The sequence below is a fragment of the Adiantum capillus-veneris genome, chromosome 4 (assembly GCF_014529385.1).
Source record: "Adiantum capillus-veneris isolate H3 chromosome 4, ASM1452938v2, whole genome shotgun sequence".
Lineage (NCBI taxonomy): Eukaryota > Viridiplantae > Streptophyta > Polypodiopsida > Polypodiales > Pteridaceae > Adiantum > Adiantum capillus-veneris.
Window position 1 is genome coordinate 177,702,366 of NC_140934.1, and position 17,227 is coordinate 177,719,592.

Here is a 17,227-nt window from a genome sequence, read left to right on the forward strand (position 1 = left end):
ATACCAGCGTCTTCCAGGATCTCACGTTTGTCAGGTGCTATCGATCACTTCAACCGTTGCATGCAGCAAGAGCACAAACTCTGTTTGTTTCAAGGCTTAGCTTTGGATCACAGGAGATTGTAGTTCCCATTCAAGGTGAGCCTCTTTGTGCGCTGACAGTTCTTTGATGAGCTTACAAGGGCTCCCAGTTAGGTTTTGCAATATGTTTAACAAATTAAGACAGTATGAGGCCCTAAATTACTTTTATTCTAAAATATGGAGAATCTTGGAGATTCTTTCTCTATCTTCTCTCATGTTTTTAGGAAAACTTAGGCGACTCTCAGTCCACAACTGCATGGCAGTCCACGTGTTTGGTGAATATCTTGCAATTGTACCAGTTGAGTGGTCTCTCTCTCTCTCTCTCTCTCTCTCTCTCTCTCTCTCTCTCTCTCTCTCTCTCGGCACATTGTTTGTAGAGATGATAGGGGAGCATCAGGTCTACGTGCTAGTATGGAGGCTATTCGGAACTGGTATGGAGGCACAACATAGCGACTGTAGGTGATAGGAGAGGGCCAAGTTTGGCATGAGTGAATGTTAGGCTTGCTCATGGGTATGGGGGCTACTGGGAGATGGGTAGAGGCAATAGCATGCAAATGGGGGTGACTCAGGAGGTGGAGATTGTCCCAAGCAGAGGCACAGACGGAGTGGGAGTTGGAGGCAAAGGAGGTGGTGACTTTTGGTTTTTTGGGTTGAGGGAATCTTTAGAGTAATCAATTTTCTTTTAAAGACTACCAATAGCTATGAGATAATAAGGTTTACTTTTTGAGAAATACAAATTTTTTCATCATATAATTGGATCGGATTTTGTAATGCTTAATTTTTTGTGTCAAGCGGTTCAAATTTTGGACACATCTAGTACAGTATTCTAGAGAGAGAGAGAGAGAGAGAGAGAGGGGGGGGGGGGGGGGAGAGAAGGGCGATTATGCACTGCGCCTCTCGGAGTCCGAAGGTCTCCTTTTGCTGCCTCTACGCATCCCAAACAAAAGTTCTGAACTCTTGCCTCACAGGAGCGTGTGCTCTCCCTCCCCTGCCTCGCTTAGTCCAACAACCACCACGATTCTTCCCATTGGATGCTTAATTGGGTTGGGAAAAACCTACTCAAGCCTCAACATCAGAAACAATGGTGCGATAAGAGATTAGGTTGGGCCGCATCAACATGCAGAAGCTCTCCTTGTGACAGAGTACAAGGTTGTGTGACGCACATCAGCACAAATATGTTGATCCTACAACATGCACGATCTCCGCCTCTTCCCATCCAGCCTTCCCTTGCCCATATACAATTCCCTCCTCTCTCTCTCTCTCTCTCTCTCTCTCTCTCTCTCTCTCTCTCTCTCTCTCTCTCTCTCCCCTCCATCTCTCTCAATCTCTCTAAACAAAAATTCCACGCTAGCGGGGGTTCTTTCAGAGACTTCTTTTTTAAAGAGATTGAGAGAGTGCGAGGGGAGAGAAAGAGAGGGGGAGGGGTTGAAAAAAAAACCTAGGTTTAGTGTAATCCCACCTACAAATTTTGAGATTTACCTCTAAATTTTAAATTTGAAAGTAAGAAAACCTACAAAATTTCAAGAAATTTAGCGTCATTTGGTGTAAAAACCTTCAAATCTAGTCAGTTAACCACTAAAATTCTCACAGGTAGGTTTGCCAAGTTTTTAGAACAAAGTTTTTTTCGAGCACTTGTACCTGCCCATACCTGAAAGAGTCCGCGTCTCTTTCAAAGAGATTTTTTGAAGGGTTTTGTTTATACTATATAGTTGTAGAAAATGAAGACTGCTGAACTTGAGGACCTTCTTGCCTCATCTATTATGAATTTTCTTTCCCAACTCCTTCAAAACCAAATTTTTCAATGATTAGGGACCCTGAGATTTACCTTTCCTAGCCAACATAGTTGTCTCAACGCGGCACAATGTTGTTTGTTGCAGCACACCAAATCTCCCATTTACCCCTTTGAGGGGGTTACCTTATGGGGTGCTAAGGATCGAGGCCTGGGCCACATCATTCAACAAGAGGACACATGCAATGCTAGACTACCATCCATTTGAATTGCTATGAGGCATTGATGGACGTACAACTCCCGAACAATAAATAGAGTACAAACAAAAATGGAGGGCTAAGCCTCATAAGGAAAATCATTTCAAAGGACTACAATGACAATCATGCACCATGGCTCTAAGAAGTGTATTCATCATAGGGGTATCACACGTTGGGTGAGTAATCTGGGTCGAGGCATGATGGACAACTTAACAAACTAGGAACCCTAAGCAGTCACATAAAAAATCATGTTTGGTTTTTGTTTTGTATAGTGTGCCTTGGCCAATCTTGCTCGTTTTAGGGATTGCTCGGAAAATCTCGCTCGAGATTTGAGATTCCTCTCTAAGCACTAGGTGTTGTGTTGGTACTTTTCTTGGAACTTTTTAGTACTTCTTTATTACATTCGGTACTCCCTTAGATTAGTTTGGTACTGCTTTGGTACTTTTTTGGTACTCATATAGGGTACATTTGGTTTTGTCTTTGGTGCTATGCTGGCACAATCCTTAGTACTCTTGAGTGTTTTTTTGTTCATTTGGTGCTCTTTTGAACTCTTTTGGTATTAATTTGGTACTTTCTAGATACATTTTTTTGTCTTATAGGGTACCATTAGATATGTCTTGGGTTCTATGTTGTTACTATCTTTGGTACTTTTGGTGCTTCTTTTGGTACTATTTGGAAGTATATTTGTACTACATTGATATTTTTTTTTACAAGTTTTTAGTTCTTTTTGGGCACTGCTAAATATTTCTTGGGTACTATGTTGGTACTATCTTTGGTATTTTTGGTGTTTTCTGTGCTTATTTGTTAGTATTTTGAACTATTTTGGTATTGGTTTGGAATATCTTTGTTACAAGTTATTGGGTCTCATTGGGTATGTCCTGGAAGTCTTGGTTTGTTTGTTGTACCAATATAGTGCTGTTTAAAACCCTTTCGGTCAATTTGACTTGTTTTGATACTGGTTTGTTATATATTTAGTATTGTTTTTTATTATTTTGAAACTGTTTTTATTAGAAAATATGACGTATCTAAGTATATATTAGAGTAGTTTACATAATGGAGAGAGGTAATTCTCACGATAGAGAGAGAGAGAGAGAGAGAGAGAGAGAGAGAGAGAGAGAGATATGTAGTTCACCCAATGTGGGCTATGTCCACGGGAAAGCAGCCACTCAATGGCTTTAGTACTTCAAATTATAAGTAGGTTACAAAGAGATTATACCCTTGATGGAGCTCTCGTCTTGCTTCACTCTCACCACCTCACATATACCTTGTTGCATCAACTTCACAATCCTTTTTGTCTGTAAAAGAGGCCTCCTTTTATAGGCCAAAAGGGTTGCCCTCTCTCATGAGAGGCAATCGTGTGTAGCTGCCCTTGTGTAGATTGTCCAAGTTGAATTCTCCCATGCACCCATGTGTGACCGCCTTTGAGAAGACAAGTCCGCCTAGAAATTGGCCACCGACCAAAGACTTCCCGCCTTGGCCACCGACCAACTGGCCAATCGATCAGCCATTTTTTGATCTTTTTTCGGTCACTATCCGGCCATAATATTTTGACGAAAAGAGAATGTTCTCGCAAATCCAGAAAACCAAAAATTAACGCCTAAATTTTTGGGTGTCCGGCGAGTGATTTTTGTTACGCACGATGGCTTCTCCTCACAACAGGTGCCTTACAAATGTACGTTTTTAAGACTAAAAGTTACAAGGGGTGAATCATGCTCCATACTTAACAGGGTGATGAAGGCTGGCAACCAAGCAAGGATAGTTGTGGTGTGAGCAATGGTGGGCGATGGCCTCGAGGTCACATGGCTCAAGGTCTGACGTCAAGCGCAGGGATGTTGTAACAGGTAAAGTGGGTAATCAAGTAGAGGGTGGAAGACAGGGTACACGATACCCACACGCTACAATAAGAAATGCATTTGGGAGCTGTTGCAAGTGCAAGTGAGAAGAAGAGGACGGACCCCTATTTCCATGAAGCATATGGGGGGGGGGGGGGGGGGGGAGAGAGAGAGAGAGAGAGGAGAACCAACCCCTCATGCTGCTACTATGGATCATGAGGGAGAGATAGAATGTGTGTCCCATGATGCGCGCATGTGAGAAGTAAGAAGGAGAGAAAAAAGAGGAAGGGGGTGTGGGCCATGATGCCTATATGTGAGGAGGAAGAGGGACACGCAAAACAGGAAAATGGTGGAACTCATCTGTTGTTGCATGATTTGGTTTCCCATGTCATGCAAAATCAATGTCATGTCATCACTTTTAATAAATTTATTGTTAAAATATGATTTTTAAAACCTCAATATTCTCCTTTCCTTACAATTATATGCAAATCTTGCGAGTCGTTGAAGTATAAAATACCTCATTATTGCACCTATATTTGGTTATCTTTAGGAAAACTGTTAAGGCGGTTACGCCGCTAGAGGAAGCTAAATAGCGAGAACTCAACCAACAACAGAATTTGTCAGACGAGGACGGAGCTTGACCCGCAGGCGCATGGAAACAACTAGGTGGGTGTCAAATCACCTACTCGACCTTCTAATGACAATCACTACTAAGGAAATCAAATCTAAGTTCTAAAATACGCAAGTGACTGAAATCCGTACTACGAACGAATGCTATACGAAATAGGATCAAGAATCATTGAATCGATCTCAAACTCAAGGGGAAGTCTATACACTAGGTAAGAACAACACCCTCAAGACTTGAACTGCAAAATCAACCTATAACCACTCCGTGCAGTAAACGCGTATGAAGACAGGCCGAAAAATACAGGTGATCGAAACTTGACCCCGATGGTACTAATGTGTAGCTCTACTCGTTGTGTTTCTATAGATATGCTGCACGCTCCATTCCGACACACGCGTTGGAAGAAAACTCACACCAAAGCTCGTAGGAACTTACCACACATAGAAGCCGATAGCGCGCACTCTTGGTATCTGTGCATAGCTCTCGCCGTTGCTAACACAATGGCGGTGTCGCTTCTCCAATGGAGGCTCCGTAGCTCGCGTAGCAAGTAGATAAGACTCTCTCTCTCTCTCTCTCTCTCTCTCTCTCTCTCTCTCTCTCTCTCTCTCTCTCAGACACAGTCACGGCACTCCAAAAAACTCACTTTGATTAATAATCTGCCTCCTTTAGGTTACAAAAACTTTGGCTTATATACCTCAACCTTGGAGGTGAGAACATCTCTAACTAATTACATCAGTAAGTGAAATTACTTCGAGATTACAAGCTGGAAACTCAATTGAGTCCCGTTACTTAATGAATGGCTCTAATCAAAATTAATGTGGGTAAGACATTTATTACAATCAATGGTTACAAAATGATGAGTGTGAGCAAAAATGTGGGTGTGATCCTCTGCTGGCTCAACACTCCCCCCCTCCGCGTTCATGTCGTCCCTGACATGACTTTTATGCTTGGTCAATAAAGTCCTGTCGTCTTGAGCATCTACAAATGTGATTCGTATCGTAGGTTGCCGATGGTCAAGGTTGGGCCGAATATTTTGCTTTCGTGGGTGAAAAAGCCGGTGTAAAAAGCTTCTTCAAATGTTTGCATGTGGAAGCTAGGCAAAAACATAATCCTTTGGTATAGGAGGTGTAACACTTTTGGAGAAGGATGCAATGAAAGATCGTACATCATATCAGTCACTGTGTCGGCCGTCGATAGTAGACTCGAGGTCGTGGCTTTATCTGGCGCGAACACTTCAATGCAAGCTAAGAGAGTCCTGCAGATTTTCTTGAGCATCTGACATGAAAGGTCAGGAGAGCCAGTAAAGAGCTTGATGGTGCCCGTTAGGGTTTTCACCATGTAGGCTTTACCTATTCTCTCTCCTGCCTTTGGTCCTGGCATCCTGGGATAATTAAGCCAATTTGGCTTCTTTTCTGCAATCCTGCCATGCTCTTTCCAGTTTCTGACTCTTGGCACCGGGCAGAAGGTTGCATCCTCCCGAATCTCCTTTGGTGCCTCCACCAAGTAGATGAGGTAGGCTGGGTATTTGTTCAACCAACCTTTCCTCCATCTAGGTTGTGAATCTACTATCTTCTTTGATTGTTCCTCCTTTGTGATGTCGCCTTCGTAAAGAGCGACATACTACTCCTCCTCTATTCTCTTTTTCGTCTTTAGCACTTCAAATTTCATCAAAGGGAAAGGCAGGCTGGGTCGCATCCACTGTTCATGGAGCACTTCTGTGTCTAGTCCCTGAAGTCTAATGGAGATTAGGAGTCTCCTCTCCCATTCCATTTCCGCCTTGGCACTCTCCTCTGCTGACTTTTCTATTTGGTCATGGAGCCTTTGTTCTTCTTCTTCAGAGATTCTTGAAGTCGAGGCCACCTCTTGAGCTGGGGCTGGATATTCAATTGTGGTTGCCTCTCTAGTTTCTGGTAGCTCTATGGCTGCTCTACCTGATTCTTCTTGTGGTGTCTCTGTCTCTCTTCTTTGTTGCTCTTGTAGATCTTGGAGCTGTTTGCGGAGGGCCTCATTCTCTGTCCGTAGTGTTTGATTTTCTAATGTGAGCCTCTCCTCTGCGGCCAATGATCCCTCCGCAATGTGCAACCTTTGCACTTGCTCTAATCTCAGCTCTCTTTGTAAGCTTCGGACCTGGTCTTCCAAAGCTGGTATGATAGCTCCCTCTTGTTCGGTTCCTGCTCTGCTAGCTCTAGGGGTAGTCCTGAGTCTAGCGATTGTTCTTTCTTGGAGCTCGACTCTCTCCCTTAGCTCAATGAGCTCATCCTTGGCCACCTCCAACTCATCCTCTATCCGCTCCCTTGCTTCCTGTGCACTTTTTACTTCTCTTGAAGCCTCGGCTAGCTGGAGTATTAAGCCGTCTCTCTCGTTTTCCGCGTCATAGAGTGATGCTTTATGACTTTCAGATTCAGTCATAGCATTCTCTAATTTTCTCTGCAACTCCGCTTCCCTTTGTTTGGCTGTCTCAATCTCTACTTCCTTTGCCTTGGACCTTTCTTTTATCTTGCTGAGCAGTTCATGCACCATGTGCATGTCTTTTTCATCATCATCTGTCAACTTTAAAGCTCTTTCCGCCACCACCTCCACTGGCTTTGGCTCTTCTAGTACTTTCGGTTCGTCCAGTTTCTCTTCACTTTCCTTTTTACTCTTTGTTTTTTCCTCCGTTACTCTCCGTTCATCTTGTTTTTGTAAGGTGATCCCATAAATTGCCTCAAGGGCCTCTTCTTCGGTGTATCCTATCTCTACCAGATCCTCATAATCATTTCTCTTTTGCTGAACTAGATCTATCTTCTTTTCTTTGGTCTCGGCCTCTGGCTTTTCCAAATCATCTATGTCCACCTCTACTGTGGTCTCCTCCACAATTTTTTCCGTCTTCTTAGGGCTCGGTACATCAGTCATAGAGGGATATCTGTCCTCAGCTTCCTTGGCTTTTCCTTTGTCGGCTTGCCCATCTTTCTCTTGAGGCTTAGTAGACTCATCTACTTTCCTTTTCCCCTTGTCGTCTTTTTTCAGCTCAGCTTTTAATTGTTGTACCTCCTCTTCAGTGTATGGCTCGACAGGTTGCTGCTCCAGAATAGCCTCTGACTCCTCATAAGCTTTAATATATTGATCGTATTGATCAATATGTGGCCTGGCTGAGCTAGTTCCGACTTTAGTGGGGTCTGGCACCCACTTTTCTTCAAAGTCACCCTTTAGAGCTCTTTCCGCTCTAAACTGCTCCACTAGTCTTTCCATTCTTTCCGCTTTCTGACTTTTGGTTTGCTTGGGAGCAACCTTCTTCTTTACTTTCTTCTTAAGCGGCTCGTCCACATCCTCTGCAGGTTCTGAAACTACTTCTAGTTTCCGGCGTGCTCTTGTGGATGCCCTCTTGGATACTTCGGGCTGTTCTTCCTCCTCGTCGGCTTCTCTAAGCCACTCATTCTGGGAGGGAACCTTTGGCCACTGATCTCTAGCTCCAATATCTTCATAAGCTATTCTTGTCATAATTTCCGCTCCTCCTATGTACTTTGGCTTCTCGTTGTGCATGGAAATTACTTGCTCGTGGATGTGTTGAGCGTAATTCACCTCTTTTGGCATATTGCTCTTTAATGCCCATGTGATGGTGGTCGCAATGGCATGGGGTGGTGTCGTATACTTTTGCGGTCTTTTACTGCAAACATGAAGAAATTGGTTGTACAGTCGACAAAGGGTTGCCGCTCTTGGGTCCGCCATATCTCCATAGGTTGCATTTTTCTTCTTGGGCCCATAGACCTCTATGGTCTCCCTTCTTTCCCTGACCGAGCTTCCTTTGTTGTGCAGCTTCAATGCTTCTGCAATGAGCTGTGGAGTGATCTGTACTTCTACTTTCTCTCCATCCATGGCTGTCAATGTAGCTTTCCCATCCTTCTGAATGGATGTTGCCAACTCGTACACTCTTCTTGTATCCACACCTGATGGTCTCGAGGTGAAGAAATTGTGCAAGTCTGCCCTTTCCAGGTACCTGCTGATGTCTTCTGACCTGCTATAATCTACCAATTCCTGTGGGATCATCGGTACATCCACCACTTGCCCTTGAGGATCTCTGAAAGTCCCCTGGTAGATTTTTATTCCCTCTTTCTCCAATACTGCTTCCTCCACCCAAGTTTTGGTTGGCTTGAGGGTTTCTGCTGGAATGTCAAAGGGTTCCGCTTCTGCAAGAGCATCTTTGATTGTCAGTCTTTTTCTCTTCGTTGCCGATGACTTGTCGGAATCCATGGATCCTGTAACTCCAATTTCAGAAGTTAGCGTCTTTTTAGTACTGAAAGGCGAAATGAAGCTTTTAACTATTCAAATGACTTGAAAATTGAAACATGAGCTATTCATGGCCTAAGGATGCAAGGTAGGTGAAAAAATATGCAAAATGGGCTCAAAATCATGCTGGAGACATCATACGCGTATGATGTCTTTTGTGTCAAAATGACTTCATATTGGTTGTGCTTGTAGCTGATAGTGTATACATGAGTATCATATGCTTGGATTTGAGTTTGGATCCCATTTGGTCAAGTTTTGGCCAGTTTAGTCCAGTTCCGGCTCTTGGCAAAATTTTGAAAGGCATTTGGATTTTATGATCCAAATTGGATAAAACTTGGTGATTCACTTTCAAATGGCATGTAGATCACTTCTGTTTGGTGGTTGAAGCCCTGAGGTGCCAAAATCACATAGTGAGACATCATACGCGTATGATGTCTTTTAGTGTATTTTTGGATCAAATTTCTCTATAAGCTTGGATTTGGCTTTAGATAGGCTTATTCTGTGGATTTATGAAGTTTGGATAGATTTTGGCTAAAAATGGCTCTGGAGACATCATACGCGTATGATGTCTTTTTCATCAATTTTGCATGGGATTGGTTCTGTGGACTCCTCATGTACTAGTGAAGGACTGTTTCTACTCAAATCTTGGTTTGGACTTGAGTATGTTGGATTTGGGCTAAAAATAGGCTTTAGGTGAAGGATTTTCCCTCAATTGGACTAATGGGGTGATCCTCTTGACCAAATGGTTCCAAATTTCATATGTAGCATGTATTAGATATATATAATGGATGTATGATGACAAATGAGCAGTTTTGGCTCTGTAAGTGCAAATAGACATCATACGCGTATGATGTCTTTTGTGTCAAAATGGTGCTTTTTGGTTCCAGATAGCTTGTAGATGTGTTAATCAACAATCCTACAAAGTTTCAATGAGTTTGGAGTTATTTTGACAAAATTAGAACCAAAAATCAATTTTATGGCTTACTTTGCGTCTTTTTGGTTTTCCTTGGGTTTTCTAACTCCAATTCTCATGATACTTGGTTCATAGGATGTGATTAACATGTGGAATGAGGCTATGCACTCAAATGTTGAAATGGATGTGAAATTCATGCTATGAGACATCATACGCGTATAATGTCTTTTCTTGAAATGTTGGTCTTTTTGTGCAAAGAATGCTTTGTGCTAGTGCCCTAAGCCCTGCTAACTAGTTTTCAACTTAAAAAGTCATCAGTTTAGCTAAAAAGCCCCCTTATAGGCATTTCAGTCTCCGAAGTCGTCTTTTTGCCTTGGAGTTGAATTTCTTCAACTTTTCTTCTCGAGAGTTGCATTTCCAGCTCATTGGATATGTTGTGAAGCCATCTATTTGGTTGAACTTGACTTTGGCTCCCCGTTCTCCATCTTTCTCCTTTTGGTTGCCCGAAAGCGTCTTTTTCACCATCGGTAAGTGAATCAGCTTTCTTTTGGGTTTTGCTTGCAAACATAAGTCATCCATGTATATTTGAAGCTGCTTGTGAAGTTTCATTTCATTCGGTCGTCAATTTCAGCCGTTATGCCAAAATGACGCTTTATGTGTCTGTCGTCGAATCGGTTGTTTTGACCCACTTTTGGTGGTCCAAATCTGGAGATACTCCATGGTTGCATTGCCCTCGATGTTGTTAAGCTTCCTGAGAAGTTTTGTGTCGTTTCGACAACTTTTTTCTGTTTCCCTCTTGCAGGCTCTATTGACCTAGGGTTTTTCCAGTCGTTCTTTCTCGAGCTTTGAGTGTCAGAAACCCATCTTCTATACTAGGGTAACCCACCTATAAGTTCTTGCAAGGTTTGGTTTGGCGGTTGTGCCACTACCTAGAATTCTACCGCATTCCCCGTCTGCTCTTGTTTCTTGGTTTTGGTCAGTTTTCGCGACAAAAGTTAATGATAAGCATCAAAAGCTTATGGCAACGAGTCTACCTCTCATGTCTGGTGTCCTCTGAGCTCTCGTAGCAGTCGTAGAAGGCTGTAGAAGGTTGGATGCTCCTGTGTGCTCTTTGCTCTCTCCAAGAAGGTAATAGTGGAAATGAGCTTGAAAGTGATGTGAAAAATACTTAACTTCGGACTTCCCGGATCACTTGTTACCAAATTTGACATGTGCTCCTATCTCGTCGTGAAATGCACTTTAGGATTTGAAATTTCTCAATTTGGAATCCGTTTGACCTGTTTCTGAGAAATCTGTCCACTTTGCCAAAATTCTGTCATTTCGGGTTTTCCGCAACTTTTCCCGAATTGTACTCAATTTTTACCATGGGTTGCCCTTGTCACTAGGATCATCACCATCTATTCTTTTCTTTTTTCTGATCTCGTTTCACCTGCTTTTTTATTTTTCTTTTATTTTTATCAAGAAAATCATAAAAAATAAAGGAAAATAGAAAATTGAAGCCAAAAAATTCCAAACATACACAATAAATAGCTGGTAACCCTGTGTATATGAATATACACTTATTTGTGATTTCTGGACTTGGATTACCACTTTTTCCCACTTTTTAGCTCCAAAAACACTCTTATTTAGTGATATTTACACGTCTAAAGACCCAAATTCATCATTTGATCTCTTCTTGTTGCAAAACAAGGTATATAAGGACATAAATATTATCAATATCCGTAATCAAACATAAAAATTGCAAAATCATGTAAGACACTGCCCTTGTAATATAATTTTTTGTTTTTCTTTGTTTTTTGTCGCTTGTAGCTGCTTTGTATCTCCTGTATACATGTATACCTCCCCCCCTCCTAGTCTGAGTCCTCCTCGACGACTATGAAGTGTCTGTGGGCGAAGCATTGTAGTTGTTTTGGTCATAAGTTCCCAATGCAATTGCAGAGCGATGATACAACAGTCTTTCCAATAAAGCTGCTCTTTGTTTGATTGAAGGATTGGTGGTCGGGTTTTGGGTTGGTTTTGGCACTTCGGTAGTAGAATCAGTAGATGGATTCTTCTTTACCTTGTTGTTCTTTTTCACAATCCAAATCTGCTTTCGCTTCGCTTGTGCTTGCCACAAACTCTTTGCGACCCAAACTTGCTTTGTTCTTTGTGTTGATTTCCTCGCCTTGAAATACCTAGGAGTTTCCGTGGATTGTACTGAAGGGAGTTCCTGTTTACAAATCCTTGGGGTCCAAATTTGCTTGCTATAGCTTTGTGCCGTCATGAACTTCTTTGGAATCCAGATCTGTTTCACTGTCCTTGATTGTCTGGAATCACTCTGTTGTCTGGTATTGAAGACTCTGTTTTCCACCTTTGTGTTCTCTGGCACAACCTTTTTTGGTCTCCATACCAACTTTGACTCTGTTTTTTCCCAAGGTTGAGCTATTATATTATTGCTTGTCTTCCTTATCCAATGTTGAGAGTTCCTCGTCGAAGAGCAATCCAATTGTATAGAAACTTTTGGTTGCCATTGCTTCTTGTTTTTCTCTGGTTGTTGTTTACCTTTGTTCTTGGATTCTTCCTTTGGAGTTAGCTCTGCTCCTTTGGTGAACTTAACTGATTGACTTTCACCGTCGTATTTGATAAGCACTGATTTAGAACTCCAGTCAATCATTGCATTGTATTGCTTCTGCCATGGTTGTGCTAGCAATAATGGATGTTGTGTAGCTTGGTCTTCAACCACGTAAAACATATGAGGATACACATATTGGTTAATCTGTATATGTAAAACTGTGCATCCGACAGTTTTGATTGAATTCTCAGAGTAACTCTTTAACTCTTGCTTGGCAGTTTGTAATTTAGTGTCATTTGTCAATTGTCTGTACAAACTGAGTGAAAGTAGGTTAGTTTGAGCTCCTGAATCCAATAGTGCTCTGGCTTTGATTTGGTTGGTTCCTACTTTGCATTCAATGATGGGTTCTCCTTTGTCATTATCCATTTTTGTTATACTGACTGCGTTTATTCGTATTGCTCCTTCATTGCGCTGTTTCTGACGTAGTAGTCTTCTTTTCTCCATTCTTTCCTTCACCTCGGCTTGCGCTTCCTCCACAATCTTTTTCTTTTTCTGGACACGCAGCTTTTCTTGATGTATTTTGAGAAGCATGTCTTGGGTTAGCGGCAAAAGATACTTTTTCACTCTGCATCCACTAATCCAATTGGGCATTTCTTCTCCGTCTAATGTAGCAAGCTTGACGGCTCCACTTGGTGATAGATCTTTAATCACCAGAGGTCCCATCCCTCGCTTTTTAAGCTTCTTAGCATGTTGTTTCAGAGTGTAAACTAGAACATAGTCCCCAACCTTAAACTCTTTAGTCCGCACATGCTTATCAAAAAATTCCTTTTGTCGCCTTTTTTGAGCGTAGATAGAAGCTACTGCTTTTAGGCGAAGCTCGTCTAGCTTTTCCAGGTCATCTATTCTATCAGAAAGCTCGTGCCCTGTCCACTCTAGATCCTTAGCCACCCTTAAGGTTGAAATCAAGAATTCTATTGGTAAGATAGCATTTAGCCCAAAAACCATGTTATATGGGGTCGTTCCTATTGATGTTTTATATGCTACCCTATATGCCCATAATGTTGAATGCAACTTCTGGTCCCAGTCAGTTCTCGACTCAGATACAATCTTCGTAAGGATCGTGCATATGGTTTTGTTTGTTGCTTCAGCTTGTCCGTTTGCTTGTGGATGATACGGGGCTGATTTCCTATGGATTACCATGAATTCATCTAGAAGGATCTCTATCACTTCATTTATAAAATGTGTGCCTCGATCACTCACAATTTCTATTGGCAATCCATATCGTACAAAGACGTATTCATATAGAAATTGTGCCATGGTCCTGGCATCTGCTTTTTGAGTTGCCTTTGCTTCGACCCACTTTGTTAGATAGTCTGTAGCCACAACGATGTATTGTGCATGAGTTTTATATGCACGAGGTGAAATGGGTCCGACATAATCAATCCCCCATTTTGCAAAATCTCTTGCCCCCATCATTGGTCTAAGCGGCATATCATATCTTTTAAGTGGTACTTTGGTCCGCTGACAGTCATCACATCGTTTAACGTATTCCTCAGCGTCCATATGTAATGTTGGCCACCATATTCCTGCGGCTAAGACAAGTTTTGCTGTTTTATCACCTGAGAAATGGCCTCCACCTACTCCTCCATGAGCTTGCTCCAGGATTATCATATACTCAGACTCTGATGCGCAAATCCTAAGCTGGTTGTCTTTACCTCTCTTATAGAGTTGATCTCCTATTAAAGCGTAATCTCTAGCTTCTGTCTCTACAGATTTTTGACGAGCTTTTGACGTTCCTTCTAGGAAAGTTTTATTTGTGAGATATTCAACAATATACTGACTCCATTCCGGAGCTATCATTATCTGATATAATGTCGAATACTCTGCTGGCGGTTTTGATGAACATACAATACATACAGTGACATATTCATGTACGCTTTCTTTCATTCCTGGCCAATAGACTCCCAATTGTAACAAATTCCTATATGTGTTCCTTCTTGAACAATGAAATGCACATTCCTGAACATGTGCTTCGCGCAGATATATATTATATTCCTCAGGATTGATGCATAGTCGTAAAACATGATCATTTCCCAATTGATACAACCTTCCTGCAACCAATTGAAGATTCTTGGATTGCTGAATAGCAATATGTTTCTGGTTGTATTCTCTTCTATCAAACTCTCCTCCATAGGTTAATAAGCTAACGACATTTTGAGACCACTTCGGTATCATTTCTATGTTGAACAAGTACGTGTCTGGCATGTCGTCATCTACTCCTATAGGGTCTTCCCCATTCGTCAATCGCGAAAGATGATCAGCTCTAAGATGTGTTTTTCCTTTCTTTACTACTACCGTGAAGTCGAATTCCAGTAAGATAATGAACCATCTGAAGGGGATCGGGGAGCACCACAGACGGAGAGTGAGTGAGAGAGAAGGAGACACACACACGATGTGGGTGGGGAGACTCAAAGAGTGAGCAGCCCCCTATACACTTATGCTATGTATAAGGTATACAAGTCAGTGGGCGCCCAGACTCTGGGCGGCCGGGCAAGGCACAGACGCCTATACCCCAACAACCTCCCACTTAAAGGCGACTGTGCCTTTAAGCAAGAGAACCTAGTCTAAAGACTACAAAAGGCGAGAGAAAACCGCTCTCAACCGATGCCCACTGGCTGGCTGTGATCGTGTGCATCCGGCTGTCCTGCTCCCGTGTAAGTCCATACACCACTAGACGTACCGCACACGTACTGCAAGTATGTACGCAATACCTGCAAACCTCCCCTATGCTCTATGCCGAGATCAGTCATCAAACGACTGATCAACCCTGCTGCAAATGCTCCCACTGCAGCTGCTATGTCGGGCCTCGAGATCAGAATCTCGTACATAAGGACACCGAACGTTGATGCAACCCTGGCAACCTCTGCCACCTCCAACTCAGAACTCAACACATGGCAATCTTGTCCCCTATCATAGAGACCATGGCACTCTGACTCCGAGCTCTGGAGTGACTCCTCGTGCCCACCACATATCACATGTGTACCAAGTGTATCCATATGTCCTGAATCTGCATCAAGCTCTGGCATAAGCATATCAAGAAATGACTCCACAATAGTCGACATCTCAACATCCATGTGAGTCATCTCTGTCATCACCTCTGATGACTCATCCTGCTGTGACTCACTAGAGCTGTCCCGCTCTACCTGTGCATCCGTAGACGCAACCTGCACAACAAGGTCACTGCTCTCCACTCCATGCAAAGCATCCTGCAACCCACAAGCAAAAGAGACTCGCCTGCTCTCTCGCTCTCTACCTGGCTGCGTGATCACAGAGACAACACCGTCTCTCGTGTGATCCACATGCAATGGGTAACCTGTACCACTCCTGGCACCTCTCGCAATCACTAGCGAACCCAAATGCATCACAAAATCTCGCTCTCGTAGCGAAATCTGACATCCACTATCCCGTAACTGTCTGACTGAGATCAAATCCCGTCTCAGATCTGGCACGTAACGCACATGACGCAGGGTAAATCTCATACCACTGGGCAAGGACAAACATACGTCTCCTGTACCCTCAATGTCATACATAGCACCATCAGCCATGTGCACACAACCAAGTCTCCCACTAGAAAACGTGCTAAACCACTCACGATGCGACGTGACATGGAAAGTAGCATCTGAATCTAGTAACCAATGTGAAGACAATGTGCAATCCGATATGCAATCCGTAGACATAAGATCGTCTGAAGACAAGCTAGATGTAAATGTGACATCGCCATCACAAGCATACTCAGTAACCACCGTACTGATCTCACTAGCATCTGTCATGCCCAAATCTGCATCACGCATCTGTCGCCTCCTTTGTCTCAAACGCCTGAAACATCGACGCCTAATGTGCCCTCTATGTCCACAATGCCAACATGTCAAGTCTCTATGCCGTCGAGACTTGCGTGTGGGACCAATCTCTCCCATGGACATAGAAGTGGGACTAGACACCCCTGTAGACATGGATGTCGCGTACATAGCATGTAAACTCTGCCATAAAGCATGAGTTGTAGTCTCCCTCGAGACCTGCCAGTAAACAGACTCAACCAGATGCAAACAAATCGTAGACATTGCTAACTCATCAAGATCCTGCCAATCATCATCAAGCATAGACTTGGGCTTCGCCGATAAACCATGCAAGGGTTTATCCTGCCCCAAATCCGCCAATGCAACAAGCATATGCTCCTTCCAAGCAACAAAATCTACACCATCAAACTGTGTCAGACCATAACGCTGGAAGTCAAATGAAAAATCAGCCATAATGCTCGCAAAAGAGCAACCAACAATGAGTAGCAAATGTCAACCAAATCAGCCCTAAACTAGCTCGAATCGCATCAACAAAAGTCTGCAAATATGGCTGTAAAATATGGCTGCAAATCAACCCCAAAACAGCCCCAAAATTCAGCTCTTAAACAACTGCATAAACAAGTCACAAACGTGTCCCAGATCAGCCTACAACTGAGTCATACATGGACACCTGCAAAGAGGAAACAATGGCTGAAAATTCAGCGCCCAAATAAGCCCTCAAACCTGCCTGTAAACTTGTAAACCTGTAGCTGAAACCTGCTGAAAAACCTCAAGCCATTAGTGCTCGAATCCGGCTACCTAGCTCGTAGCCACACAAGCATACATCACAATACTCACTCCTGTGAGTGTGCCAAGATAACTGTACGCCTGTCAAACCCGTGAGCTAATCACCAAGCCCACACTGTGCGGTATCGATGCATACACACGCACCAATCTCCCACCTGCAGAGAACACCGCACACAAATGCTGAGTGCAACCCGCAATCTCTACCTAGATCGCATAAATGATGCACATAAAACTCCTGGGAAAATTTCGCCAGAGTTTCGTCAGTAAAACGGCCACAAAACCAGTAACCAAACTGACTGCACGCTCAAAACCATGAGCAACCAAAGCGCGTCAAATCAC

The 17,227-nt window shown here is 43.0% G+C and overlaps 1 protein-coding gene across 3 annotated transcripts in view; it reads right to left on the minus strand.

Annotated features, from left to right (window-relative positions):
• Positions 1-17,227, minus strand: part of LOC147460410 (uncharacterized) — a 106,526-nt gene that overhangs the window by 7,963 nt on the left and 81,336 nt on the right. Inside the window, exon 3 of one of the 3 annotated variants that reach the window (XM_086511487.1) lies at positions 5,145-8,753. The exons of the other annotated variants lie outside the window; for them this stretch is intronic. Coding sequence (XP_086367613.1) covers positions 6,142-8,748 — 2,607 coding nt within the window. The 5' untranslated portion in view covers positions 8,749-8,753 and the 3' untranslated portion in view covers positions 5,145-6,141. Of the gene's footprint in view, positions 1-5,144; positions 8,754-17,227 lie in introns of those variants that run through there. 3 annotated transcript variants of the gene reach the window in all.